The sequence below is a fragment of the Phascolarctos cinereus genome, unplaced genomic scaffold (assembly GCF_003287225.1).
Source record: "Phascolarctos cinereus isolate Bilbo 61053 unplaced genomic scaffold, phaCin_HiC Scaffold_1;HRSCAF=81, whole genome shotgun sequence".
In the NCBI taxonomy this organism is placed as follows: domain Eukaryota; kingdom Metazoa; phylum Chordata; class Mammalia; order Diprotodontia; family Phascolarctidae; genus Phascolarctos; species Phascolarctos cinereus.
The window spans coordinates 91,543,975-91,571,541 of NW_027555514.1; the positions used below are offsets into that span (position 1 = coordinate 91,543,975).

A 27,567-nucleotide genomic window follows, 5' to 3' on the forward strand; every position below is an offset into this window, starting at 1 on the left:
GTTCGGACTTGGTCTTTGGGCAGACTCGGCAATAGGGGGCGGGGCAGCGCAGCAGGAGAGAGCAAGGTCGGCTCGAGCCCTTCCCCCCCCTTCCTCCCGCGCGCCGCTGGTGAGGCGCCTTCGGGTGCAGCGCCAGCAGCCCTGGGCTCGCAGGGGTAGACGGCAGCCACGTCCTGGAGAGGTTGGGGACCTGCTGCGATTGGTGGTGGGAGCAGCGGCCGAAAGGCTGCCGGGAAGATGGCGGACTCGGAGGCATCTGGCCTATGACAGCCCGGCGCTGGGCAAGGGGCGGACCCAGACGCCAGAGCCCGAGAACGGCTCTGCTCCCCGCAGTGCCCAGGGAAGCCTGGGACACAAGGAAGCCGAAGGCTGAGGCATCCCTTCCCTCCCCCATTCCCGTCTACATCCGTCCCTCTCCCTCGAGAAGGGCGTAGGGAGGGGAGGGGGTGGCGCGGAGGGAAGCGCGATTTCAGCGCTGGGACCCTCTGGGAGCGTGGGAGAACTCCCGGGGCACCAGGACCCGGGATCGGATCCCAGCTCTGCTAATTCGTGCCTGGGAACCTTGGGCTAATTACCTCACCACTCCAGGCTTCAATTTCCACCTGGGTTCCTGCCAGCTGTAAGTCAGGGCCCGAATGTTCTGTTATAAACGTAGATTAACAGAGGAGAGGGTAGAGAAACAGTGTGGGATAGTACAAAAAACAGTGGTTTGGCAAAGTGGGTTCAAATCCTAGCTGTTAATTTGCTTCTCTTAACTTATGTCAAGTCAGTCAGTTTTCACTTCACTCCTCTGTAAAGCAAGGGAACAGAACTAGGTCATCTTTAAGGCCTCTTCAGTCTTTAGTGCCACAAGCTTGTGGCAGGGCCAGACTCCCTCCATCTCTGAGGCCGTTTTCTCATCTGGTGGATTGCCTCCACCTCATTTAGACCAGATGGACCCTTCTATGAGCCTGTGATAGAGTTTCTAACATTATCTGTTCTGCCTATTCTAGAGGGTTGCTGGAAGGTTCAAATGAGTTTATAGAGTTTGAAGTGTTCTGCAAGTTGTAGTGATAAAATGCTTTCGAATTTTGGAGGTTACTTTCACATACCCATTAACTCAGTTTAAACTTAGAACAAAGGTTCCAAACTAAAAACATTGAGATGGCATTTGCCGGAAGTCACACAATTAAATCCCTGGGCTGGGATATCCTCACTCACTACTGCCTACCTAGGTTTCCCAGGTGACTGACTTCTGGTGCAAGCCGTAGATCAGCAGTAGGTCTACTACTTTCTAAAGTAAATCCCTTCCAAGAATCATCCCCTTGATTGGGGTAAGTCTGGGAGCTCCGAACTTCCAATAGCATCAGGTCTGGCACCTGGTACCAGTACTTAATAATGTAACAGAGATAGCAGAGGAGACCAAATATGGTACTAGCTAGGCCAGACTAATCAAATATGGGGCAGCCCATCCTTTGGTGTTGTGCTCTGTCCTGGGGAGCACCCTGTGACAAATTCTTAACCACAAAGGCAAGCCCTTCCACCTCATCTCTTGGGCAAACCTTATTCCAACCACCCTCAGACCTTGACACAGTTCCTGGATTATGCCTAATCTGGTCCCATCCCACCTCTTCTAACTCCTCATCCCCATTATTAACCCTTTGCTCCAGCCAGGCTGACCTGTGCACCAAACATGCTATATTCATTCCCACCTCACTACCTCAGTTCATATGCTCTGACATTCTTCTGCCTACAGAGATCATCCCTATTCTTCCAAGCCCATATTAACTCCTGTTTCTTATGCGAAACCTTCAGTTATCTCCAACCGCAATGATCTAGCCCTCTGAATTCCTAGCACTTTTCTCCATTTAAACTCCTTTGAATAAACTCCTTTGGCTCTTAGTCACTGCCTTGTGAACTCGGGTTGTCTTATGTTGGGTTTTTTTGCTTATCTTCCCACAGGATATTGAATCACCCTCAGTAGTATGCAGAAAGTGGACAAACAAATGAATAACCATTTTCCTACCTCAGCCACAACTGGGTAGTACAGAAGCCCCTAGGGCAGATGAATTATCTATCTGGGGACCAGCAGTTTATGTGATTCTGGGAGGTGAGGATTACGTCTCCTATCACTACCCTCTTCCTCCTCCTTTCACTGTTAGCTTTGCTATCTTCCCCAGGGATCCTACATATTATATTTTGCCCAGCTTTAAGTCAGGATGCTTACTTCTCGTGACCACAGGGAAAAAAAGGCCAGGGGCTGGTGCGCACATAGCAGTAAGTTATAATTTCCTGGTGTCTTGGCCATGTTCCCATTCCAATTTGCCCACAGGCCTTGAGAAGGCAATAACACCTGTCCCTGCTTACGATCCATATGCACATGATCTCAGGATACCAGGGTCCTCACTCCCTAAAAATATCAAGTGCGTATCTTTCTCTAGCAGACCATGCTAGGAAAAGTCCAGTTGGGCAAGGGGAAGCTGACTTTTAATCAAGCAAGATAAGGGAGCAGAAAGGGGAGATGTTTGGAATTAGATAGCTACCAGTCCTTATAATGCTATATCAAAAGGCAGAAGTTCCAAATTTGTTTAGGCCTGCCATATTTTATTCTATCAGACATCAGATTTTTATGCCTAGAAAGAACCTGTAGTCCAACCTTTTTACTTAACATAAGAGGAAAGAGGCTCAGACGTTAAATGATTTGCCTAAGCTTACATGGTCGGTTATTGGCAAAGCCAATACTTGAAGCTACGTCTCTTGAATCCAAGGTTCTTTCCACTCAGTATACTTCTTCCCCTTTTCCATACTCATAAGGAAACAGTGGTTCAAAGTCATGAGCAGCAGCCGACAGAAAGGAGATCCTGACAAGATTATGATGGTGCCACCAGGCTATACTGAACAGGCAAAGGAATTCTTAGGCACTGGGCTGGGTACAGGGATCCAGGGATAAGAAGCAGGTTTTGCTTTTTTAGGTATGGTGTCTGAGGAACAAAAGCAATACTCATGGTGTATGGGGAGCATGGTGGGGATTCTCTGTCCCAGGGATAACGTTTTCTACATATCCCCTTTTTGCCTATAAAACATTTCACCAAATCCCTCATACTCCTGTCTAAACAACCAGGTGTACAATGCTTAAAACAAGGAACCTCAACCTCCTTCTGTCCCCTTCTCTAACAGCTGTCCAGCTGTGGACATGGAGTCACCGCAAAGGCTGCCTTTGGTCCATGAAGTAGGACACTCCTGCTCTGGAGTGTGGAATCACCTACCACTCGCGGAGAGTGAATAAGGTACCATTTCTCTGTGTTTTAGTTTTTCATTAAAGTCTTTCCTAGTCATATCTATGATTTCTGGGAGCCTGTCCTCTCTTCATTCATTCTTCCCCTTTCCCCAGTGAAGTATGGAGCCAGGAGAACTGGGGGGGTGGGGTGGGGTAGGGGCACAGCATTTTACTGCCAGGGGAGGACTTTAAATTATTCACTTAAATAAAAATGAGGGGAGGATGGAGGAGGACCCCTCCCCTCTACCAAGGCCCCCAATCCCTCTGTCCATCTGTCCTTCAGTCTTGTCCCTCTGTCCAACACCCTACACCGGCATGGGCATTTCGTTATACTCATCCACGCCCTCCCGCTCATCGAACACTGGCTCCGCTTCATTAGCATCCAGCTGTGGAAAAGGGAAATCAAAGTCAGGGGAAGGAAAGAATGTTTCAAAGTAGACATTTTCCCATAATTCAGTTGTAAAGGGACACGGGAAGTACAAAGGTAGTCTTGTGGAAGGGTGAAGAAAATTAGGGACTGAGGCTGGGGAGCGGGCCTTACGCATTTCATCTCTCGCTCTGTGAAGATTCGTGTGAGCAGTACCATACGGAGCGGCACTGTGAGGATAAGGATGAAAGGGAAGGCAAGAGAGGCAGCTGTGGACATGACAGCCCAGAGGAGGGCCAGGCACAGGAGCTGCAAGGCTGTGAACAAGTGCATCCGAAGGGTCCGAACCTGCAGAGAACGAGAGAAGGGTGAGCAGACAGAGAACCTAAGTCTCTCTGTACTCAGAGATCAACTCTCCTACTCATCTGCTAGGGTGCCTGATGAGCCATCACCACTGGAGAACCAAAGCTTGATAGTGACTTGATATCAGCTGATAAGAGCTAATAAGGAGAACAGGCAAGAGACTGACTTTTTACTGTGACATGAGGATGGTGGAGGAGTGGCTGGAAGAGCCTAGACAAAAAAGAAATTAGGTGGAAATGGGGCCAGGAGGAAGGAGAGGGGGCCCACCTTCTTGACATAGGTGACATCAGGGTGGTGCTTGGGTGGCATAAGCAGCAAATGTAGCCGTTCATAGAACTGGATGCCATTTAGGGAGGTCACACCCATATACAAGAAGATCCCAAAGAGCACAGCCAAGGGGATCTGACGCAGCAGGTCCCCAATCACCAGGGAAAGGCCTTTAGGGGGAGAAAGGAGAACATATAGGAAGGGCTCACAACAGCCCCCCACACCCCGGGAAGGTGCCGAGTCTCAAGCCTAACGTCTAAAGCCACAAAAGGTGAAACATACCTACGAGCACAGCCACTAGTAGCCCCGTCACCCTCTGCTCCTTGACTTCCTGGATCTTAGGCTTGTCCCCTGGTGCCACAGCTTTGCTCATGACAGTAAGTGCGTTAGCATGTGTGACGGAGCGGACGGTAGCAGCAGCCAGCCAGGGCAGGCCAAAGAGGGCACAGAGACCTCCCATGCCCACAATCAGCAGCAGGTCCAGGTGAAAGCCAGAGCCTTTCTGCAGCATGCGCTCCTTCTTGGAGATGATTAGCCTAGAGGAATGGGAAGAGAAGGAGGGTCACTTACTACTTACTGTCCCTTACGTATGATAAGAGAGCTGGGTCCTTAATCCTAGCTACCTGGCATCTCTTCATCTTTCATTCCACCCATCTAATCACCTACCCAGGCTCATTCTTCCTTCAAGATGTCTCAAAAGCCTGTTCCTTTCAGTTTTTAATATGAACATCCTCTTAGTCCAGGGTACTTCCAGGCAGGCCTAGATTACCATAGCAGTCTCCTAGGTGATTTCCCTGCTCCATTCTCTTTGTTCATCCAATCTGTCCTGCACAATGCTGCCCTTAGCAGTGTAAACCCGGAAAAGTCATTTATCTTATGTGTCAGAATTTCCTCACCTGTAAAATGGAGGACAAGGGTTGGACTGGATTGCTTCTAAAGTTCTTTTTAGTTGCTTCCTTGACATTTTTGACAGAATGTCACAACCTCCACACCAAAACCTTCAGTGATTCCCAGTCGATCAAGTTCAAAGTCACTGGTCTGATAATTAGGGCTTCCATAATTTGGCTTCAACCTAACTGTTGAACCTTGTCTGCTAACTTCTACGGACTCTGCTCCACTCAGACCTGTATCTGATTACTCAGGTACATCTCCCATAGGAATCCCCCAAATTCAGACTCACGTTGTGATCTGAGTCTCCATGAAGATGAGGATGAAGACGAGGACGGCGGGCAGAAAGCTGGCAATCATCATCCAAACAGGAAAGTCCCCGTTTTTGCCCAGAGGATGGATTATCCAGCCCCGTTTCTCAGGGGCTGTCACTGAGAACCCACTGGGCACGCTCAGCTTCTGCAAAGGCAGAGGTTAAGGGCCATGAGGACTTCGGAAGAGACTGACAAATATCAGCAGTCGGATGTGCTCAAAGATAAGTGAGCACAAAGCAGAAATGGAGTGTGGAGGCCCCAGGGCAAGGGGAACTACAGGGTCAAGACCTCAGAGACTGAAGAAACGACTGTCAATCTCCAGACACTTTCAGTGGCAAGTTTGGATGTGGGCGTGCATGTGTCCATCCATCCCCCCTCTCACCTGGGTGTAGGTGTCTTCAACACTATAATCCACCAGCACCATGATGAGAATTGCAATGGGAACCCCAAAGTCTCCGATCACTCTTCTGATCTGGATGGAGAAGAAGAGTGGAGGCTCAGAAAACAAAAACAAAGAAGTCTTCTCCACTTAATGGAGGCAATCTTGGGAGATGAGAATATTAAGTTCCTGGACTTTACCCACCACATCCCAACCTACAGAGCCACATACCCTCCCAGGGAAGAATCTGCTGTTCTTGAACTTTCGAAGGAAGAAGGCAACGAAAAAGGTCCCAGCCATGAGCACTAGGGACAGTAGAGCTGTATTGGGCTGACCCTTCAGTCTCCGTGCCTCCTTCTCACTGGGTGCACTCCCATTTCTCAGCACCACCATTCCTTCCGTCCATGTTTTATTCTCGACCTCTACTGGCTGAGAGCCATTGGGGACAATGCAACCATGGAGTGGGTGTTCCTGGAAGATCTGGAAAGATGGAAGGAGGAAAAAACTTGAATCAAACCACCCTATAGTTGTTTACTGAATACCTGTACCTTTTCCTACCCTCCAGGACAGTTTGATTAGGGGAGATAACACACACTGTACAAACAGAAAGTAGAGGACAGATTATGATCAACACATGAATGAGGAAAGCCAATTAAGAGCTATTGAAGGTCAAGAAGGGGAGTGATGAGTATGAATCAAAGTTGTTCAAAGACTTCATGGAAGAAATGGGACTTAATAGATTTTAGATTTTTTTAGATTTTACTAGATTTAGGAAGCTAGAGTTAAGGGAACTTAGGGGTACTACAGATAACATAGTTCTTCTCACAGACAGTATACTGACTAGTAGGAAAACTAAGATATGCACCCAAACTATGATACAAAAGAGAAAATTTTGAGTGCATAAAAGACATATAAAGTATTGCGGAAAAAAATTAAGAAGGACATTATTTTTGGCTGGGGCAGGAAGCTAAAATCAGAAGTTTTATGAAAATGACATTTGAGCGGGGCCCTGAAGGACAGGTAGAACTGAAGAAAGGAAAAAGGAAAACTTCCAAATAAGGGATCTGGTGGGTTTAAGGTCTCTGGGGCTACCCTTTAGGTCTGCCAAAAATCAACCTTGCTCTTTCCTCCAACTTCTGAATCTCTCACCTCTTTGTTTTTCTGTTAAGTCTACCCTGCCAAACAATCAACCCCCAGGATCACCCCCACCATCTACTCCTAACTGTGCCAACATGGTCCACTAGGAATTCAGGCTGTCTGAAGAGGCTCTTGATGATGCACGGCCACTCCAAATCAGTTATCTTTTAACGACTTCTCTTCCCATTAACCACAGCCACTCAAAACTTCCACACTCTTCAAATCCAGATGACATGTCCTACCCACTGTTTTGTAGCAGAAATCATTGAGGCTATCTACTAAATCATTCTTTTTGACCTCTGCAACATCTTACTCCATTAAACATTCCTTACTTCTTAATATTATCTCTCTTTCCCTGGCTTCCATGACAATGAATTCTCCTGCTTCTGCCTACTTGCTCTTTTGTCCTCAAATTCCCATTCTCTAAATGCACATCTATGCCCAGGCTTTCTCCCCATCCCTCTTCTCTCTTTACACCATCATTAACTATGCATTATCCTGCCTTTAAACTACCTCTGTACTAATGCCTTCCAAATCTGTCTACAACCCCTATTTCTTCTCTAAGCTCCAACACTTTATTTCCAGTTACCTGTATCTTCACCTCACCATTACCTCAAACTCAAAATCTCCAAAACTGAACTCATTCTTGTACCACCCATCATCCTAGTCTCCCAGGTTCTTCTTCCCTCACTCTTCTCCCTACACACAACTAATTACCAAGTATGCTTGACTGCATTTTCACCACCCAAGTTCAAGTCCTCCTTACCCATTGTCTAAACTATTTATCAGAACCTTGTAACTTGTCTGACACCAGTGTCTCTGGTCTCTCATTCACCCTTCACATGTGCCAATGTAATGCACAGCCCTATTTCACTACCTTGCTTAAAAACCTTTAGTGGCTCCCTGGTAATAAAATCCAGACTCTCTTGGCCTGCCATCTTGGCTCCAGCCTATCTTTCCGGCCTTACTAGATACCATGCCCTTTGACAGATGTTGCATCCATCCTTTCCATGTATTCATGCAGGGCAGTACAGGACCACCTTCCAGAGATTGGCGGACCAAGACACATAGGGGGTAGGTAGATCTCCATGGGGAGCCAGCCCCTTCCCACTAACTGAACCTGAAAGAAATCTCCACTGAAAAAGGGAGCTGCTCACCTTGATCAGCTTGAAGAAGGTCTCATAGATGAAAATGAGGGAGATGAGGAAGGCAAAGATTTCCTGGGTGAACCGGGAGACGAAGCGGACAAGGAAGCTGCCCTCTAGTGCCACCATCAGCAGAGCCAGGAGTACCAGCCAAAACCCAATCCACACTCGGCCCACAAGGTACTCCAGGCCATTGGAGCTGCAGAACTGGGCAAGGGAGAAGGGCAGAGGCTGTAGCTCAAGTCAAAGTTGAGGGAGCTCTTCTCGGTCCCTGTGACATAGGTGCCAGCCTCATTCCCAGTATTTTGCAGATTAGGAAACTGAGGCTCAGAGACAGTAAGTGACTTGCCCAGGGTCACACAGCTTTAAGGGTCTGAGGCAGAATTCCAATCTAGGTCTTTTTCATTCCAAGTCCAGTCTTCATATCCATTATGTCACAGAAAGCAGGCAAGTAATCAGTGCCTCATAGTGCGCCTCTAAGCCCTGTTTCTACATACTCCTGCTACCACCCTTGATAGGCTATAATCAGCCTTACCGAGAAGAATGCTTCCTCAAAGACCAGCAGGGGCCCAGAAAAGCCAATGATGAGCAAGGGCTGGGCCCCCAGCAGGCAGAAGATCACACCCTGGAGAGCTGTGGCCATGATCAGCTCAGATACTCCAATGAGATCCTCTGTCTTTTCTCCTGAGATGGAAAGAGATGCAAGTGCTAAGGATCTAAGGATGCCTTCCATATCCCCATCATGATTAAGGTCTAGGGATTCTACTTTCTTAATCCCTTCTGTCACCACTGCCCTCAATCTCCGACTTACCAAGTAACCCCCCAAAAGTGATGGCAGGGGACAGGGCAGCAAAGTAGATGAAGATGACAGCTGCCAAACATTGAGGGTCCAGTGCATCTCGGAAGTCACTCAGGTAGTGAGGATAACGGCGCCGCACATCCCGGATCAGTCCTCCAAAGGGCCGGCCCGTACGCCGAAGAGGATCATCATCATCTGCTCCTCCTGATGCTTCCACCATCTGTAAGAGTGCTGCAGTCCCGGCCTCCATCAGGGACAACCTCCCTTCTACCTGAATCCCCCAGACTCCTCCTGGTCACCCACAAATTCCCTATTCTCATGCAGAAACTTTTAAACTCTAAAGAGCCTAACCTGCTCCCTAAGAAGGCACCTTTCCCCCCAATATCCCTGCCCACCATGTCTTCTAGAATCTAGGGATTCCCTTTCTGAAACATATCACCAAATGTCTGTATTAGAACTCTGCCCTTCCCTAAATCCACACTTTAGTCATATCCTTACTTTTCAGAAACATTCCCCATCTTGGCCACAACCTTATACTCACTCTAAAACTGCCCAGACCCTTGTGTACCCACCCAGTCATTTCTCCCATCTCCCCTCCCAGCCTGGCCCCGTACCCTTGTCCTGAGGGGATTTGGGCTCCAGCCCAGCACCCATGGGCAACAGCCGCCCCTGCTCCTCACGCTTCTTGAGCATCTGTCGCTGGAAGTGAGCAACTGATCGGAGGAGCTCCTCGCCCTGCACCTCTGACGGTGGCAGCACCACGCTGCAGTCCAAGAAGGCATTAATGGCAGTCAGCAGGTCTTCCCTCTCATCTGCAAGGTAGGCCGCCTCATGGAATTGCTGCCGGACAAGGGGAAGGGATGGGCACAGAGTGAAAACCACAGTATCAATACTCCACCGGACATTTATTAGACAGCTGCTGCGTATGGAGCTCAGTTAGGCATGAGGGCAGGACTGAAGAACCCTTCTAATGAAATCATTCAGTGGGCACAAGGGGGAAAGGAAAAAGCCAACCTTGCTGGACTGTCAGCTCCTTGAACACAGTGTTTATGTTCCTGGTGTTTTGAACATATGTATCAGTTAAATGAATGCATCCTCTTGGGGTCAGAGGTTGACCTGTAAAGGCTGTATTGTGGGGGGCAAGGGGAGGATGGGGTAGGCTGACCTTGTCTGACATGAGGGTGGAAATAGAGCGGCCAATCTCGTGGTAGTCCATGTTGGCACTGCTTGGACCCAGCAGCAAGAAAAGGAAGCGCACAGGCACAGGCACCTCGAGTACAGCGTCCAGCTCAGCTGCCTCCCGCAGCCTCACAAAGGCCATGGTGGGACGGGACAGGAACTCTACGCAGCCTGAGGAGAAAGAAGGGGGATCAGGGGTGGTAAGGATCAGTCATGTGGATCATGGATTTGAAGGAGGCAGGCCAAGTTCTCCCATTAGTGTGGGGGGATGGGAGGGGCAAGGCAGGACACTTAGCACATAGGGAAGAACATGAGAAATAAGTCCCCAGGACAATTCCTCAGTCCACGGGGCAGACAAAATTATGACACTAATAAAGTACACCAATTTACAGAGAAGTAGGACTACATGCTTTATCACTCTTATTTTACAAATGAGGAAAATGATGTTCAGAGAGATGAAGTAGTTAGCTAAGCTCATGGGAGGCCCAGCATTCAGTGTGTACGATTATCTAGGGTGGGGAAGACATAAAGTGGGGGCTGGGAAAGGAAGTCTATGAGGATGAGTGGCAAAAGAGAAGGAAGAGAAGCTCAAGGCAGAAGCCTGAGGAAGGATGTGTCTGCCTGGGATGAGAAGTGAAAGGGGGTGATCCAAAAAAAGGGAGGAAAAGACCTATTTGTACAAGGGTATTTATAGCAGCTCTTTTGTGGTAGCTAAGAATTGGAAACCCAGATGATGTATTGGAGAATGGCTGAACAAGTTGTGATTGTAATGGAATACTACTGTGCTATAAGAAATGACAAGCGGGATGATTTCAGAAAAACCTAGAAAGATTTACATGAACTGATGCAGAATGAAGTGAGCAGAACCAAGATAACATTGTATACAGTGACAGCAATACTGGACAATGAACAACTGTGAATAACTTAGCTGTTCTCATCAATACAGTAATCTAAGACAGTCCCAAAGGACTCATGAGGAAAAATGCTGTCTGCCTCTAGAGAAAGAACTGATGGAGTCTGAATACAGACCAAAGCATACTATTTTTCACTTTTTTTTTTTTTGGTTTGAATTTTCTTCCACAAAATGACTAATACAGAAATATGTTTTACATGATTGCACATGTATCAGATTGCTTACCATCTCAGGGAGGATGAATTTGGAACACAAAATTGTTTTTCACATATAATTAGGGGAAAATATTATAAGAAAAAGTGAAAGTGAGAGTACTGTGTCAGTATTCAGAAGCATAGATAGGAACCAGAAACGGTATCCACTATAAGAAGGGCACAGAAGTTACCAGAAGGAGAAGCAGGTGCAGAAGGGGGAAACCCCAACTAGCCTATTCCTCAAACCATCTATTCTACCTAAAATCACATCCCCCTGTTACCCACCCTTCCCAACCAAGCTTGAACCCCTCATACCCACGAGCACCACAGTGGCCTCTGCATTCTCAGGAATTTTTTCCAGCAGCTTCAACTCATGCTTGGACTTGGATCGAGTAATGCCAGCAGGGGGAGCAGCAGGGGGCAGCTCCCGCTGGGGTGGAAGAAGAAAGAGAGGGACAGCTTAGCCTATCTACCTTAGCCTATCATTGTCCTTCCCCTCTATCTTAAGAAAAAAACATTCGCATGACTGTGAAGTAAGCAGATGTATAGCTGTCCCTGTTTGATGGATGAGAAGTAGTTGTTGCTATTATTAATAACTAAAATAATTACCAGTTATTCTCACTGATACAGTTTCAAGGTTTATAAATCAATTCTCACAACAATCCTGCAAGATGAATAATGTATTATTACCTCCATTTAACAGATAAGGAAACTGATAACAAGATTAAATGACTCATCCAAAGTCACACATCTATGAGGAGACACAGCTGGGACCAGACAGCTCTGTGGCTCAGTGGATAAAGCACTGCTGTTGTCAGTTCAGAAAGTCTGAATTCAAACGTTTACAAGATGTGTGATAATGGACAAGTCATTTAACCTTTCTGTGCCTCTGCACCTCAACGAGGAAATGCAGATAATCCACCACATTCTTCATAGGGTTGAGAATCAAATGAGGTTGACACATGTAAAGTGCTCAGCTAATGCGAAAGTGCTCTATAGAGGCTAGCTATTATTGTTATTCTTTTTTTTTTAAGGCAATTGGGGTTAAGTGACTTGCCCAGGGTCACACAGCTAGTAAGTGTCAAGTGTTTGGTCTGAGGTGGGATTTGAACTCAGGTCCTCTTGACTTCAGGGCTGGTGCTCCATCCACTGAGCCACCTAGCTGCCCCTATTATTGCTATTCTAACACAGGTCTCCCAACTCCTTCCCTCTTCCCTCCTCCTTTTCCTCTCAATGACAACTCAGTCTTCCAGGACTTTCCTTACCTCTTTCTCTACCTCCAGGCGGGTCTCAGGGACTCCTCCAATCAGAGGCTCAGTGACGTGGGGGTCACTCTCAGCCCCCTGGACATGGTGATGCCCAAGCAGGGACCCCAGGGAACCAGCAGAAATGTTCCGGGGAAAGGAGAAATCTTTCTCATCACTTGGATGGCTGATAGAGAAAGAAGTAAAGAGATAAGGAAACCTAGGAGGTGGTGGGTGTGGAAGGACGAAGGGGGAGAGAGAGGGGAGAATTCTCGGCAAGGATGACTACACAGAAGGGCACATTTTCTGTACAGTGTGGGGATCAGTAGCATGTCTCAATAATGTACACTGGTAAGAGGAATGGATTTTTCTGGGGTGGGAACAGGAATCAGAAGGAACCTCAATGGAAAAGGGGTAGAGAAAGGAGTACCTTTATGACTTGGGGGCAGGAGAGAGTTTTATCTCAGAACTGCTTACCTGTGTTTCAGCAGCAGGGCCCGAAGCACATTTGCTCGGTCCTCAGCCTTGATCTGGTCAGAGATGACCATTTGTTCTACCACCTGGTGTGCCACCCCTGGCAGTGTCTGCTGATCCAGATCTAGGAGAACAGCCCCTGCAAAAGGGAAGATGGGGAGAAGGGAAATGTAATAACACACTCTTCAAGTTGGGTGGCCAAGGAGATGTGAGAACAAGAGGGTTAGGCTGGCTGAGAGTAGAGGCTGGAGCACCTGAAACTGTGGGGCCTGGGACAAAAGTTCCAAAGGTGTGACCTACTACTGAGGTCAGGGGACAAAAAGGAGAAGGGAAGTAGTCTCAAAGTTAGCAAAACAGATAATATATTTTACTGAAAAGTCTTTGGGCTAGGAAGCCGGAGATTCAGGTTCTAGGCCCAGCTCTACCACTTGACTGTGTGTGTGACTTAAACCTTGCCGGACTTTAGTTACCTTACTTATGAAGTAAACTCATACCACCTAAGCCTAAGAGTCGTTGTGAAAACTGCCCAAGAAAGTAGGATAGAATCTCGGTGTTGCAAAGGACCTTCATCAAAGGTCATTTTATTCAGCCTAACTTCAGCAGGAATCTCCACTGTGAGATTCAGCCTGGGGAGCTCACTACTTGGTGAGGCAACCCAGTGCGTCCCTATGTCTACATATTAGTTCTAGTTCTGCCCTCCAGAACTATCCAGAATAAGCCTAGGCATTATATACAACAGGTGCTCAGATATTTTAAGATAGCTTTTACATATCAGTTTTCCAGGTAACACATTCTCCAGTTCCCCATAATTGATTCTTATATGTCTGCTTCCAGAACTGGTCCTGGGCATATAATTTCAGAAGATTTGAGTGTCTTAAAAGTTAAAAAAAAAAAAGAAACATAAATGCAAAGACTTATCATCCCCTTGACTGAATACAATAGGACCAGACACAATCTAGCATCACCTCAGAAACAACACTCTTGGTGTCGTTCAGGAATACAAAGCTTCACAGATGGCACTCACCTAGCAACCTCCCCTATGCACATCCTAGTTAGCTAGGAATCACAAGCAGACAAAAGAAAGTCCTCAGAGAGATCAAAAACGTCTCAGAGCCCCTCTGCTAAAACTTACTGTACTAAAAGGAAAGCCCTCCGGCCTTCACCATGAGCCTTCTTTTTTTGGTCATTTTTCTCTATGTTGCCATCATGTAGCTTGTTCTGCTAGTTCCTCATTTCTCTCGCTCAGTTCACAGAAGTCCCCCCAGTTTTCTCTGAAATTGTCCATTTAATTTCTCAAGATACAATAATATTCCATTGCATTCATGTATCACAATTTCTTTAGTTATTCTCTGATAGGAAGACATCCCCTTAGTTTCCAACTTTTGGGTCCCACAAAAAGAGCTGCTTTAAATAGAACTAAGTCCTTTCCTTTGATTTCTTTGGGAGTATAGACCTAATAGTAATTTAGCTGGGTCAAAGGGTATGCAGAGCATAGTACATTTTGGGGCCTAATTCCAAACTGCTTTCTAGAATAGAAAGACCAATTTTCCAGACCAATTCACAACTCTACCAACAGTATATTAGTGTACTTGCTTTCTTAAAACCCCTCAAATGTATTGTTTTCTTTGTCATCATTGCCAGTCTGATGTGCATAAGGTGGAACCTCAAGTTTAATTTGTATTTTTCTAATTATTAGATGAGTAAAATTATTTTCATATAATTGTTGACACCTAGGATTTCTTTTTTCAAATATGCCTGTTTATACCATGGGACCATTTATCTATTGAGAGAATGGCTTTGTCTTACAAATTTGAATCAGTTCTTTATAAATCTCGGATATGAGACCTTTGTCAAAGATATCTGCTGCAAAGATTTCTTTCCCCAGTTTCCTGTTCTCTTCTAAATTTAACTCCATTTTATTTTGCTCCTGCCAAAACTTTTAAATTTTATAAAATCAAAATTATTCATGTTGTCATGAGATCTTCTCTATTATCTGTTTAGTCATAAATTCTTCCCTGTCTATAGATCTGAAAGATAATTTTTCTTGTTCCTCTAATTTATGATGTGACCTTTTATATTTAGGTCATACAGCCATCTATTTGAGTTTATCATGGTGTCTGGAGTGAGGTGTTGATCTAAGCCTAATTTCTGCCAGACTGTTCTAGTGAGAAATTCCTCTACTAACTGGGTTGGATTTATCAAACACCATTCTACTATTTGTTTACTTCTATTTTATTCCACTGATCAGCTTTTTTAAAAATCAGTACCACTTTGTTTCAATGATGACTGCTTTGAAGTAGCATGAGACCCCTTCCTTCTCACTGTAGATTCTTTACCTTTTGATGCTCCATGGGTTTTTTTTTTCTAGCTCTGTAAAATACTCTTTTGGCCATTTTATTGCTATAGCACTGAAGGGAGATTAGATTTTATTATAATTTTTATTATATTGGCTTGATCTACTCATCAGTAACTAATGTTTCTCAAATCATTTAGGTCTTTATTTCCAGAGTGTTTTGTAGTTAGATTCACATAGTTCCTTCTAGTCTTTGTAGATATATTCCCAAAGATTTTATTGTTTCTATAGTTATTCTAAATGGAACTTTTTCCCCCAGTTCTTTCTGCTGGGTTTTGCTGGTAATCTAGAGGAATACTGATTATTTATGTAGATTTATTTGTATCCTGCACCTTTTCCAAGGTTACCTTCTCAATTTTTTAGTTGACTCTGTAGGGTTCTCTTATCTGTTTAATTTGTATCAGTCTGAACAGGCTTAGTTACCTGCTTTCCAAGCAAATTAGACACAGCAAATTAGAAAGTGGGCCCACTGGCAGAGGCAAAGACAGCCAACAGCCAAAAAGTCCAGGAGCCTGGAGCCATTTTGTATACAGTAGGGCTAAGCAGTCCTAGATTATAACATTGAATTACAACAAATGTTCATAATTATGATTTATGAAGAAAATGTTAAATTATGCTTGGTATCCTCCATTTAAGAAGGCAGGGGAGGATGTACTCCAGTTTAGAAAAAATCTCCATTAAAATGGTTAAATACAGTCTTGTTGCTTAAAGCATTAAAACTTCATTTATCTAGAAACTTCACTGATGTAGAACGGCCTGTTCCATGACAGCATCTGTCAGATAAGTGAGGTGTTACTGTATCATTAGTATTCCCTACCCAGAACCAAACAAATAGGAATGCATGAAAAACAGAAAAATCTACAGATGGATTTGCTGACGTCACAATACACGCCATCACCACACAACAGAGATGTCCCGTGCTACCCTGGCATACGCATTATATCACCAAAAGAGAGGTGCTTGTTGCCTTTTGGGGGGGGGCAGGGAATGCACAAAGTACAAAGATTGGAAGGGAAGGATGGGATCATGGCTAGTCAGTGAAAACTGGGCCAGACATACCATACCCCACCTATGAGACTGAAGCTCGAAAAATTGTGAAGGCTGGGAAGGCAAGTAAATAGGGTTACCATGAGCCAGGGTTCTACGAAGTTCTAGCAGGCTTCGGAAAGAAAGTGAGGCTACATGGGGCTTTCCCCATCTGTCGGTCTCCTCCTCCACATCTTCCTCAAACTTGATCCAGCGTGCCGTCTCCCTCCACTGAGGCTCCTGATTTTTGTCCAGCAGGAGCTCATTCAGCTCCACAAATACCTGGGAGGGTGAAGAGGTTTTGGGATCTAGCAAGTGATAATGGTGAGGCGATTTTGTGTACTGAACTTATTGGGGGATGGGGGTGGGAATCATCAGATGGCGGGTTGAGGGGCCCGCTGGTCCTGTCTACCTTTATGTTGAGGGTGGGATATGGTACAGTGGAAAGAAAAGTAGGTTGGGGGGAGCAGCTAGGTGGCGTAACAGATAGAGCACTGGCCAGGAAGTCAGAAGGACCTGAGTTCAAGTCTGACCTCAGACCAAATACCTGACACTTACTAGCTGTGTGACCCTGCGCAAGTCACTTAACCCCAATTGCCTAAAAATTAAAAAAAATTAAAAAAAAAAAACAGGTTGGGAAGCCCATGCCCTGCTGTCACTAAGCAGACATGTTCTTGGACTAGTCAAAGGATTCTCTATCCCTCAGTTTTCTCATTGTCACCTAAGGAAAAGTACAACCTGCCCTACTTACTAACACTAGGTAGTTGTGAGGCTCAGATGAGCACAAAAGTGGATATGCTTTGAAAAATTGAACATGTAAAGAATTACTTTGCTGAGAGGCTGTGGCTGTGGGTAAAGATCAGACACGTTTGAGGCAGGGTGTGTTACCTCATGGGGCTGGTGGGGAGGCCGAGTTCGAGTCCGTGGTGTAGGGCCAGGCTCTCTCCCGTCTCTGCCCCCCTGCACAGGCCCCTTAGCATTCTTCCTCACTAAATGACGCCGCACACCTGGGACATCCTCAAACCGGTGACCTGTGAAGAATGGAGATTGGGGTGGATATATATGGAAACAACTGACAGGGTATGTATTGGGGGGGGCGGGGCAGGGATGGGATGGGAGGTGGGGTTTTTGAAGGTTTAAGGATAAGAGAGAAAGAATGGATTATTCTACTGCTTCTTCCTCCACCCAGCACTCTAGACCCTAGCCCTTTATTTCCTGGTGGGTTTCTCTGGATTTAGTTCTATCTCTGAAGCCCTCCCTATCACCAGCCCACTAGAGTTCTCACTTTTCATGAGGTCCAGGTCAGCAGTGCCCAGGGTCTGGGCTTCACTCTCATCTGTAGGGACTTGGGGCAGCAATGCCTGCTCTGCCCCTGTCATGCTCCCAATTCTACGCCGCTCCTGCAGGTTGTAGCTTCGGTGCCCAGGTTGGGCCTTAGCGGGAGGACGACCTGAGGCTCCTCCATCCTCTCCCCCCACAGCACCTCCGGATGTTTCTTCTGCTGGAGCCCTGGGACAAATAAGCAATCTGTAAGCCACTCCTCTACCATTACTGCCACACATACTCAGGCCTTGGGACAAAGGAAGCCAATAGGCAACAAAGAATGAGAGGCAGCCATGTTACTGCCAACCATTCCAGACATGGGACAAAGCCAGTTTCCACCTGTACTAGCCTCTTGATCCCAAATCATGGCAAATTAGCACAGCAGCTTAACTTTTTTTTTTTTAATAAGACTCGCCAATCCAAATATTACCCTCAGCCTGTCTCATCAATCCCAGATTCTACAATCTGGCCCTAGTCTACCATCCCAAACTTCCCCCACCAACCCCTTGATAGTAACTCCAAATGTTACCATTGTTCCTACAACTGTGCCTTTGCTTATGCTGTTTCCTTTTCCTGAGGGACCTTCCTCTCCTGCTAAGGTATTCTTAAAGGCCTAGCTACACTTTAAGGTTTGCAAAGCCCCTTACGGATATCTCATTTCATCCTTATGACACCTCTGGGAAATAAAGAGATTGAGGCAGAGAGAGGCTATGTGACTCACCCTAGGTCACACAGTTAGTAAAAAGTCAAAGTTCCTCAGTGAGGCCTTCTCTGCTTATTGGAGCCAACCCCCACACATCTCTTATCTCCATATTCCTATTGCTTTGTAGTCTATAACATAGAACACATGTTCTTGGACTTTTATGAGGCAGGTAGGTGCAGCTTGAGCATGAAACCTGAAATCAGGAAAAAGTGTTACATTTTGGCCTCAGTCACTTACTAGCTGTGTAACCCTGAGGAAACCATTTAACTTTTCTTGGCTTCAGTCTCCTTATCTCTAAAATGGAGATAATAATTTCACCTACCTCATGTGAGGATCAAATAAGGTAAAGTATATATGGCACTTTGCAAACTTTAAAGAAGTAAACTCCTCCAGTTTCTCCCTGAGAAGACACATAGCAATCTCCTACTTCCTTGCTCTGGATATTACAAATACAAAAAAAAACCAAGAACTGGAATCATCTAAACTACTTCTGGTTAGCTTGTTCCACATTCAATAAATACAGCTTTCCACTGCATATGTGCTTCCCATTTCACATTAGTCACCGCCCAAGACTGGGGGCAGGGCCATGGAATGAGTCACACAGGGCTCACTGCTGTACCCTGAGTTTGAACCAATTTCCACTAACCACACAGGGCCCATGGTAGTTATGCATTCAACTTTGCCCACAATGATTGTCCTGTTTCAGTCATGCTAGAGATACACCCATCTCTGCTCTCACCATCCACACCAGACCCTGTAGAATCCAAGCCAAGCCATGCCCCTAGTCCCTGGAAGTTACATCCATGTAGCTTTAGAATGCCTGTCCTGTGGCTGACGCCTCTTGGTAGCTTGAGTGAACAAGACTTTACCTAACCCTAACCTGTCCTAAATCAAACTAGAAGAGCAGCTCCCCATCGACCCTATTGCTAGGTCACTCCCACCTCTTTCTCTGGACACAGTAATTAAATCCATATTACCACTGTTTCTAGAAAGGACGTGTCAAGTGACTGTTCTATGGACTATTTCACCATCCCTGTGATTCCTCAGACCAGCAACCAGTGGGGGTGGGGGGACCTACTAAACCCTATCTACATAAGAATCCCTGTGGGCTGCATTACTGATTTAAAAACCACGCATTAACATGATCTATGTTAAATATTTTCCAATTAAATTTTAATCTGATTCCTGCCCTACTGGAGAATGTTGCTGGCTTCCTGTTTGCCACCTCTGCTCTAGACCAAAACTTCGCCCCCCTTCAGTATTGTCCATCCTCATTAGAGCTTAAGCTCCTTGAAGGTAGATTATCTCACTTTTATTTCTAGTGCTTAATGTACTGCTTGGAACACAGTAAGAATTTAATTTAAAAAACCTTTTTATTCTTTCCTTCTTTTAAATTCACTTGCAGCAAACAGTAGAAAGCAAGCAACAAAAATATATGAACTGAAGTTAAAAAAAAAAAAGCTCATCTGTTCTTTCTAGGAAACCATCCCTGATTGATCCCACCTCATCCATCCAATCAACAAATATACACAACACGGTGGGTGTTACAAAATATGGATAAGCCAGAAACCCTCCCATGTCAATGAAGCTTACCGTTTAGTAGAGAAGATTTTAAAATGAGACAAATACTTAGCAGCACAAGGTACGACATTAATTCAATACAATTAAACAGTTTAAAAATATATACAATGCACTGTTCTGGGAACACTGGGAAAAATGAGTCACTGCCCTCAGTGAGTTTATAATCTGCTGGGATACAACATGTAATATGGAAAAATAATAGATCTGGACACAATGTTCTCTCTAGGAAAATCTGAGGAGGGGAAAACCATTTTCAGTTGGGGGAGTGGAAAGAGGGCAGCCAAAGAAAGCTGGAGGTACAAAGTAGTACCTTAGTTGAGAGGAGGGAGCGATCATTTCCAGTCGGAGGAGGGAGAGGCTTCATGAAAGAGATTATGAGCTTTAAGGATGAGTAAAGCAAAAGGGGAGAAAGGGGGAAGGGAATGGACAGAGGTAGAGACTTGGAAGTCTCTGAGTTAAGAGGAGAGGAGAGCCATACCTCAGAGTTTTGGCCAGAGGTGCTTAACTGATGCTTAAAAAGTGAATGGCTTTTTGGGAGGGAGAAGGGAGAAAGCTGGGGGTGTGGTCAGGCCTTAGAGAATTCAACAACTTGTTCGCCTAAGGTGATTAACTTTTACTTGGCTTCACAAAGGTTGGAATGTTGCTTTTACTTGGCAAAACATTCCCAAGCAGTGTCCTTAATTAGAAAGTAAGTTGCCAAAGGGTAGATCTCGGACTTATCTCAAACAACCCCCCTATTTTTGAGCACAGCAAATATTTTAAAATGCCTCAACAGGGAAGATACCACTTACCCGGGCTGGGCCCCTTTGGGGGCTCTGGGGCTTGTTTCCTGGTGGGAGGGTTGCGGTGGGGAAGAAAGAACAGGTCCCTCTGGTTTTCTGTCTGTGCTGTCATCCTCCTGGAGGAAGAACTAAAACGGCAAACAAGGTAAGTAGTAGGAGCTTTTCACATTCACCTGCTCCCCAGACCTCACCCCCGCCCTCACAAAAGGGTTTCCCAAAGTGGGGGGAGGTGTGGCTTAGCTCCCACTTACCTGGACAGAAGTAGGAGTGGAGCTTGGAGACAGCTGGGGAGCGGTTCTACTCTCCACTTCACTGACCTCATCCTCATCTTCCTCACCCTCTTCAATGGTGGGGGTTTCTCCTGTGGGGGAAGCTCCTGGGCGTTTTCGCTGTTTTCTGCCAATACCCTGGGTGTTCTTTCTACGACGTGCATCAGGAGGCAAGTGGGTAGACAGTGGGTGATGGATGTGGTGGGAAGACTGGCGGTGGTCTGGCAGAGGATGGGAAACTCCGTTAGAGGGGGTGACATAAGCCCCTTCCCTAGCCTCCTGGTGCCTCCCCTCCCCTCTTCCCTCCAAAGCCTTTGCTCAGAGCTCCCTTGGGGCCCCTCTCATTCTATCACTCCCCCGCCCCGGGACTCCCAAATACCCCCCATCCTGTTCTGGCTCTGCTTCCTCCCCCCACCTGCCCTTCTCAGGCCCCGCCCCCTCACACTCAAAGTCTTCCTCCCCATAGCTCCGGCCCGGCTCGTCCCCGCTGCGGGATCCTGCCTCTTGCAGAATCTCATCAAAGCGCTCCAGGCCCAAAGTGCGGTGCAGTTCGTCGTCTTCTTGTTCGGCGAACGGAGGGCACCCAGGGCCCGCGTGGGGGCCTGAGCCCTCTGGCTCAGGCTGTGGAGGGTGGGGAGGAGAGGAGATAGAGCCTCAGGGGTCCCAGGTCTTCAACCCCCCCCATCCCTGCTCCTCTAGCCACCTTCCCCCTCCAATCATCCCCCCTAGTGCCCCTGCTCTGCTCATTTCCTGCCCTTCTGTGCCAGGACCACGCCCACAAGGGCACTTCTGTACTAGGTTCATTTCTGTAATGTGGAAAAATCCCTGCTCTGACTCCAAAGAGGAATGTGTCCCTTCCCACGATCCGGATGCTCGGAGGCAACCTTTGGGCGTTTCTAACATCGGATAATGAAGACCTTCCCTCTAGGCTCCAGGGGCTGACTGCAGTACAGCCCCACTAGTAACTTTAGCACCCCACAAAGCCGGCTACCTAGACCCAAAGGGAGGCCATTCCGAAACCGAGCTCGGTGCGGGATGGGGTATGGGGATGGGCAATGGGTTTGTGTGCCGCTTCCGACCCAGGGCGCCCCACTGCCCCCACCCTCGCGGTTGCCGCCCCGTTTCCCCCCCACCTGAGTCATCCTGCAGGAAGGAGAGCAGCAACAGCAGCAGCCACAGCAGCAGCCGGCGGGGCTGCGGCGAGAGAAGGTTGTGCTGCACGCCGGGAGCGAGCTGAGCCGGCAGCCGAGCCGGAGCCGAACTAATCTGGCCGCGAGTCTAGTAACCCCGTCCCTGTCCCCTCATGTGCCAGTGCAGTCCCCTGCTCCAGCCATCACCAAATATTTGCTCAGGAGCCTCAGGCTCTGAAGGGCATCAGAACCTCCAAGGGCGAGGGAGTGGGTCCCCCCCCCAACCTTGATGGTGCCAGCTAGTGACCAAGAAAGGGCAGGGGAGGGGGGAAGCGTAAGGCAATAATTGGGGATAGCTAAATAAGGGTGGGAGGGTATTTCAGGGGTGCCTATTCCCCAGTGAGGACAGAACCTGCCTAGCCTATTTTAGCAGCTCTAACCCAGCTCTCCCGTTCCCACAAAGCTCTCTGCACCATCCCCATAATAAGGGGGGGGAGGGGCAGGGGAAGCATGAGGTGAGTATGGAAAAGAGGATGGGGGGACGAGGAAGACGTGGGGGAGGGAAGTGGGCACAGCACGGAAGATGGAATGAGTAGTGAGAAGATAGAAAGGGGGAAGGAAAGGAAAGTAGGTAGAAGATGGGGAAAGGAGGGAGGGGGTTTGCTCGGACCCCTCGCACCTGAGGCCGAAGGAGGAAGTCCATGGCCATGGGGGGCGGCGTAGTGAGGAGGGAGGGGGAAGGGGACCGGCCCACGCACCTTCCTGGTCATGTGTCTGACAGGGCTAAAGTGACCAATAACTGGGCTAAGACAACTGGGCTCGGGGTTAATGATTTTCCCCAAGAGAAAGAGGGGGGCCACGTGGGGCAAGCAGCCACATGGAGAGGGGGCGGGGCCTAAGACCAGGGACAGAAGGCGGGGCAGACGAGCTGAAGCTACATCCTCGGGGTGGGGTGGGAGGGATATGGGATGCCACTTAGCTGAGACTGGATCCAGAGGGAGAGAGAGAGAAGGGAAGATTTCTTCTTGGGGAAAATAAAGGAGTTTAAATGCGACTCCGCCGCAGCCCCCCATCTCTTTCAGAGTACAACCATCTATTTCCTTCCCGCTACAAGCACTCACTCCATCGAAAAGGCAGGAAACCTTCAACAATGTCATGCCCTCCACTCCTAGCCACTACCAACACGCCCAAACCCCTCTCCCCAGTCTCCTAGATCCTCCTAACAACCCCTTCCATCTCAATTGACCACAAATTGGCTGCCAGCCCCAGTTAGCTCTGCCACCCTCCTCCCCCAAGGAAACGCCCAGGACTCCTGAAGGTATCAGGACAGGATAGAGTTGGGGTTATATGACGGGAATTGGGTTGGAGGTGTGCAGACTAAGGAGTTTTACGTACCTGAGGGAGGAGGTCTGGGATGTGATAGGATAAGTAAGGGTTAGGGACCTGTGGGGTCTTGGGTGATAAGAGAAGACAGTACTCACTGTTCGGAAGGGGCCAGGACCTGGGCCCGTGCCCAGGGCAGGACGTCTGAGGGTGTTGCTCATTGCCAAGGTGTTAGCCCTTCTCACTGTCCCTGCAACTCCCAGGACAACTTGAGGGCAGCATACCCTTAGGCATTAGAAAAACATTATCAGTGACAAGAGACAGAGAAACATAGGCAAAGGCAATCAATGACTCCATGTCCAAATATTTACTCAACACCTACTACGTGCACAGCACAGAGAGCATCAAGATAGCAAGGAGAGGAAAAAACGATAGGAGACTTCGAGTGGGAAATGCAGGCGCAGAGGGGCAGAAAGGGCTATGGAGCTGAGTATTATTCACCTACAAATATACACATATGGTAATCACCTTTAGTGTCATCTTATATTTTAAAGGACAGCAACATAGATGGGGGACAATAGGAACAGAAAAAAGATAACAGGATGAAAAGACATGGAGGAGCAGAAGGAAGTAGAGCTCTTTCTAAGGTCAAAAACAAAGAGGGACCAAAAGACCGATTAAAGCTAAAGTGGGGGGGGAAGCAGTAATGGAGAGGAAGAGGCGTTCAAGAGAATGAAACAGAGAAAAAGGGTGCCCAAGAAAGGGACCAGAGTTGGCTAAAGAAGGGGCTGTGGGTGACAAGAGACAAAGACAAGAAGGGAGCAAGAAAAGGAAGGAGAGATGGAGAAGACAAAGCCTGGTGACCGTAGTCACAAACAGGAGAGCGAGAGGTGATTGAGACAGAAAGAGGAGTACAGCAGAGAAGCTTGTGGAGAGGAGAGAGTGATAAAGAGATGGAGTGAGAGAAAGAGATTGTAACAGAGAACTGGCAAGAATAGAGAGACATACAGCAAGAGGGGAAAGAGGAGATGAAAACGGAACTCTTTCCAGGAAGAGAAATAGACAGAAAGACAGAGGGACACTGGAATTATCGGGAGGGGTCCTAACGCAGGACCCGCCCCACCCCCTTCATCCTCACCCCCTCTCCTTTGGCAAAGAGCACCCCGCCAGAAGCCGGAGAGGGGAGGGAAGTGGGGGGACGGTGGAGGAGGAGCTGAAGCCTTGTCTCTGAACTCACCCAGCGGGAGCGGAGGGAGGGAGGGAGGGAACTGGGCTGCCGGGGTTGACTTTTATGCTGGGGGGGAGGAGGAGGGGCACGTGATACGATTGGGAGGTGGGGTAGGAGGTCTCCTGTTGGCCCTCTCACCTCTTAGAGGCATTAGTTCCTAGGACACAGGGACCCTTGGTGATGGGAGGGGCCGATCCTCCTTCCCCCTCCACCCCTCCCAGTTTGGGAAAATCTGAACCTCAAGGTTAGAACCTGCCCGTGACCATGACTGGCTTAAGGGTGGTGGGGGGAGAGGGCAGGTCAGGAGGCCTGAGGAAAGTGTCTCTGAAGAGTTTCAGCTCTTTAAAAAGCTATTTGGGGTCGATGAGGTGGGGTAGGGGTAGGGGAGGATGGAGCGGGGTGTGTCCTAGGGTTTAAGATGGAGAAGGGAAGAGGGGTGAGGAAGGGGAAAGAGAATCTGTGGATTCTGGGGTGGCTCAGTGTATAGACTTCACGGAAGGGGGAAAGAGAGGGGAGGTCAGTGTGAAGGGGCTGTCCATAGGGGTGAAAAGGTATAGGTCTCAGGGTCAACTCTAGGAGCCTAGGGCTGAACATTCCTGGCTCTAGCTTTAACTCAGCTGACCGTCTCCCCCTCCCCCCCAGCCCGGCCCTTAGCCAAGGCACGTCCCTCCCCAGGCTGCACCCCCCCCAGAGGGGGCTGGGGAAAGTCCCGTGTGAGGGAGAGTTGTGTGTGGCTGAGAGAGAATCTGTCCAGAGCTTCTACAGGTGGTCCTACTCTTGGTGCTCCATACTTATATGACTAGGCCTTCAATTTGCCCCTTTTTCTAATCTCATCACCCCCTCCTCCACCCTCCCACCCCTACCCCCCTACTCTGGGCTTGAGCACAAAGCAGCTTCTGTCCCAAGCGTCCCGGGCCGATAATCCGGGGTGGGGGCACATTCCCGGGACCGGCCCCGACCAGCCCCGGGGGATTAACATCTTTCTCCACACCATGGCTGACAGGATTAGCTGACACCCCGGGACCCCCTCTTCGGCTTTATTCCCTGCCCCCACAAACTGAACATACACATTCCACATACCCTCCTTCCCCCCCCCCCCTGCTGGGCCGTAAGAGAAGGGGGCAAGGTGGCAACCGGACCTGCCTGGAAGAGGTAACGATCCCTTTCCCCCACCCCAGCTACCTAAAGCTGACAGGCCCCTGGAACCCTAAACTTCCAAGGTCTAGTTCTCTTTCCTTAGGCTTGGTCCTCACTCAACCCTATGCTTCAGCTGCCCCACAGGCTTGACCCCGTGTCCTGGATTGACCCGTCTTCCCCCCAACTTCGGCCCCGCCTCTTCTGAGGCAGATGGAGGGGCGTCCCGGAAGGAGGGCCCGGGAAGTTGAGTCTCCGCAAGAGGGGTGTGGGACTGAGAGGACGTGGAGTCATGGAGGGAGCAGAGAAGGATGGGAGGGTGGACAGAGGTGTGTGTGGTGGGGGTAGACAGAGAGGGAGGGTGGAGGGGAATCCAGAGACTCCAGCCAGGGAGCCGGGGTTGGGGGGGGTGTCTCGCAGAGCCCAGCGGGAGACCACGCCTGACTGCAGGGCCCTTTCTGATAGCAGGAAGCGCAGCACCCCCGTTCTGTAGAACCCCAAGAAGTGGACCTAGGCCGGGCGTCTACACTTCTGACCAATTTCCCCATCCTGCCTCCGCCCTGCCCGCCTCCCCATCCTTGTCCTCTGGGCCATTCGTCTCCCAGTGCCCCTCTCCCCACCCCCTGCATCCCCGCTTCCACTTCGCGTCTACGGATCCCTTCCCTCCTTCCTTCCTTCCCTTCCTCTCCCCAACGCCCCAGGCCTCCCCTGCCTCCTTCCCCTCGACCCAGTACCACCACCTCTCTCCCTCCCCCTCCCGCTTACCCGCTTGCTCCAAGCTCCGCTCCCCGGGGATCCCGGGGGTCTTGCTCCCTTCCTCGGTGCCCGTGCGCGCGCTCCCGGCAGCTCCCCCTTGCCCACCCTGGGGCGCGCCCCCGCCGCTCCGAACTTCTCCCAACTCAACTTTCCCCCGCGCTGCAAGCAGGCCGGCCCCTTGCGTGCGCGCCCCCTCCGTGCCGTGCGCGGCCTCGCGGGGGGGGTGTGTATGTGTTAAGGGTGGGGGGGCGGTGTGTTAGAGACCGGGAGCAGAAGATGTGCACGAGGGAGGGGGAGGGGGAGGGGGAGGGGGAGGGGGCGCGCTTCCAGGCACAGCCCGGCACTGGCCGCTTCGGGCGGGGCTGCGGGAATTCCCCCCCATCCTTGCCGGCCTACCCATGAAACGAAGGTACAGGCCACCCCCCAGGGACTTCCGTGGTGTTGGGATGTCAGCCATCCATGAGCTGCTGACTCTTGACCTGGTCACTCCAACTTTGGAGCTCGTGGAGGGAGAGGGCTTTAGCTTTATATGGGAATTTAAAGCAGAGAAACTGAGGCACAGGAAAGGCAGAGTTGGCGTGGGCACAATTGACCTTCAAATCTGAATCTAAGATTGTTTCCTAGCCCCTCCAAAATTACCCCCCTTCTCAAGGAGAGACCTTATTTAGCTCAGGAGCTCCCTCCTCCATGAAGTCTCCCCTGAATTCCCAGGAGTCCAAAGTAATAATTTCTCTCCTGTGAATTCTTGCAACACTTTGTACAGCCCCTAATCACTTATCATACTCTAATTTGTACCTTAGTTCTTTTTGCAGATCTTATCTCCCCAAATGAATTGCAAACTTCTGAAGGAAAGAGTAACTGTGCCTCCTACATCTTTTATATCTCCCTGGGCAGCAGAACACACAGCGTACATTTCTAACAAAGGTTTGAGCTGATAGACCCCTTGAGAAGTTCTTTAAGGCGGAGCAGGGACAGGCAAATGATCTGCAGCCAGCACTGACCAGGAAATAGGAAAATTAGAATCGGAGGACTGGAATCAG

The 27,567-nt window shown here is 48.5% G+C and overlaps 1 protein-coding gene across 1 annotated transcript; it reads right to left on the reverse strand.

The window, feature by feature from the left end:
- Positions 1-2,562: 2,562 nt before the first annotated feature.
- SLC4A2 (solute carrier family 4 member 2) lies at positions 2,563-26,712 on the reverse strand. The gene is made up of 23 exons (XM_020977823.2): positions 26,537-26,712; positions 23,568-23,694; positions 21,400-21,577; positions 20,939-21,177; positions 20,697-20,815; positions 17,584-17,807; positions 17,187-17,329; positions 16,400-16,580; positions 12,923-13,058; positions 12,467-12,632; positions 11,517-11,631; positions 10,081-10,265; positions 9,530-9,755; positions 8,928-9,146; positions 8,652-8,800; positions 8,129-8,323; positions 6,066-6,314; positions 5,838-5,927; positions 5,434-5,600; positions 4,536-4,789; positions 4,254-4,423; positions 3,798-3,971; positions 2,563-3,642 (listed from the first exon to the last, which is right to left on the reverse strand). Exons 2-23 carry the CDS (start codon positions 23,628-23,630, stop codon positions 3,562-3,564), a joined length of 3,723 nt encoding a protein of 1,240 aa, XP_020833482.1. The 5' UTR covers positions 23,631-23,694; positions 26,537-26,712; the 3' UTR covers positions 2,563-3,561.
- Between the last annotated feature and the right edge of the window lie 855 nt (positions 26,713-27,567).

What these genes read in the sequence shown, in the direction of transcription:
- SLC4A2 (XM_020977823.2), bottom strand. Translation starts at nt 23,630, where the DNA reads ATGAGCAACACCCTCAGACGTCCTGCCCTGGGCACGGGCCCAGGTCCT. An exon ending in TGACCTGGACCTCATGAAAA is followed by an intron (nt 17,330 to 17,583) that starts GTGAGAACTCTA and finishes CATTCTTCACAG; the next exon opens with GTCACCGGTTTGAGGATGTC. An exon ending in CTCCCCACCAGCCCCATGAG is followed by an intron (nt 16,581 to 17,186) that starts GTAACACACCCT and finishes TCACCCTCCCAG; the next exon opens with GTATTTGTGGAGCTGAATGA.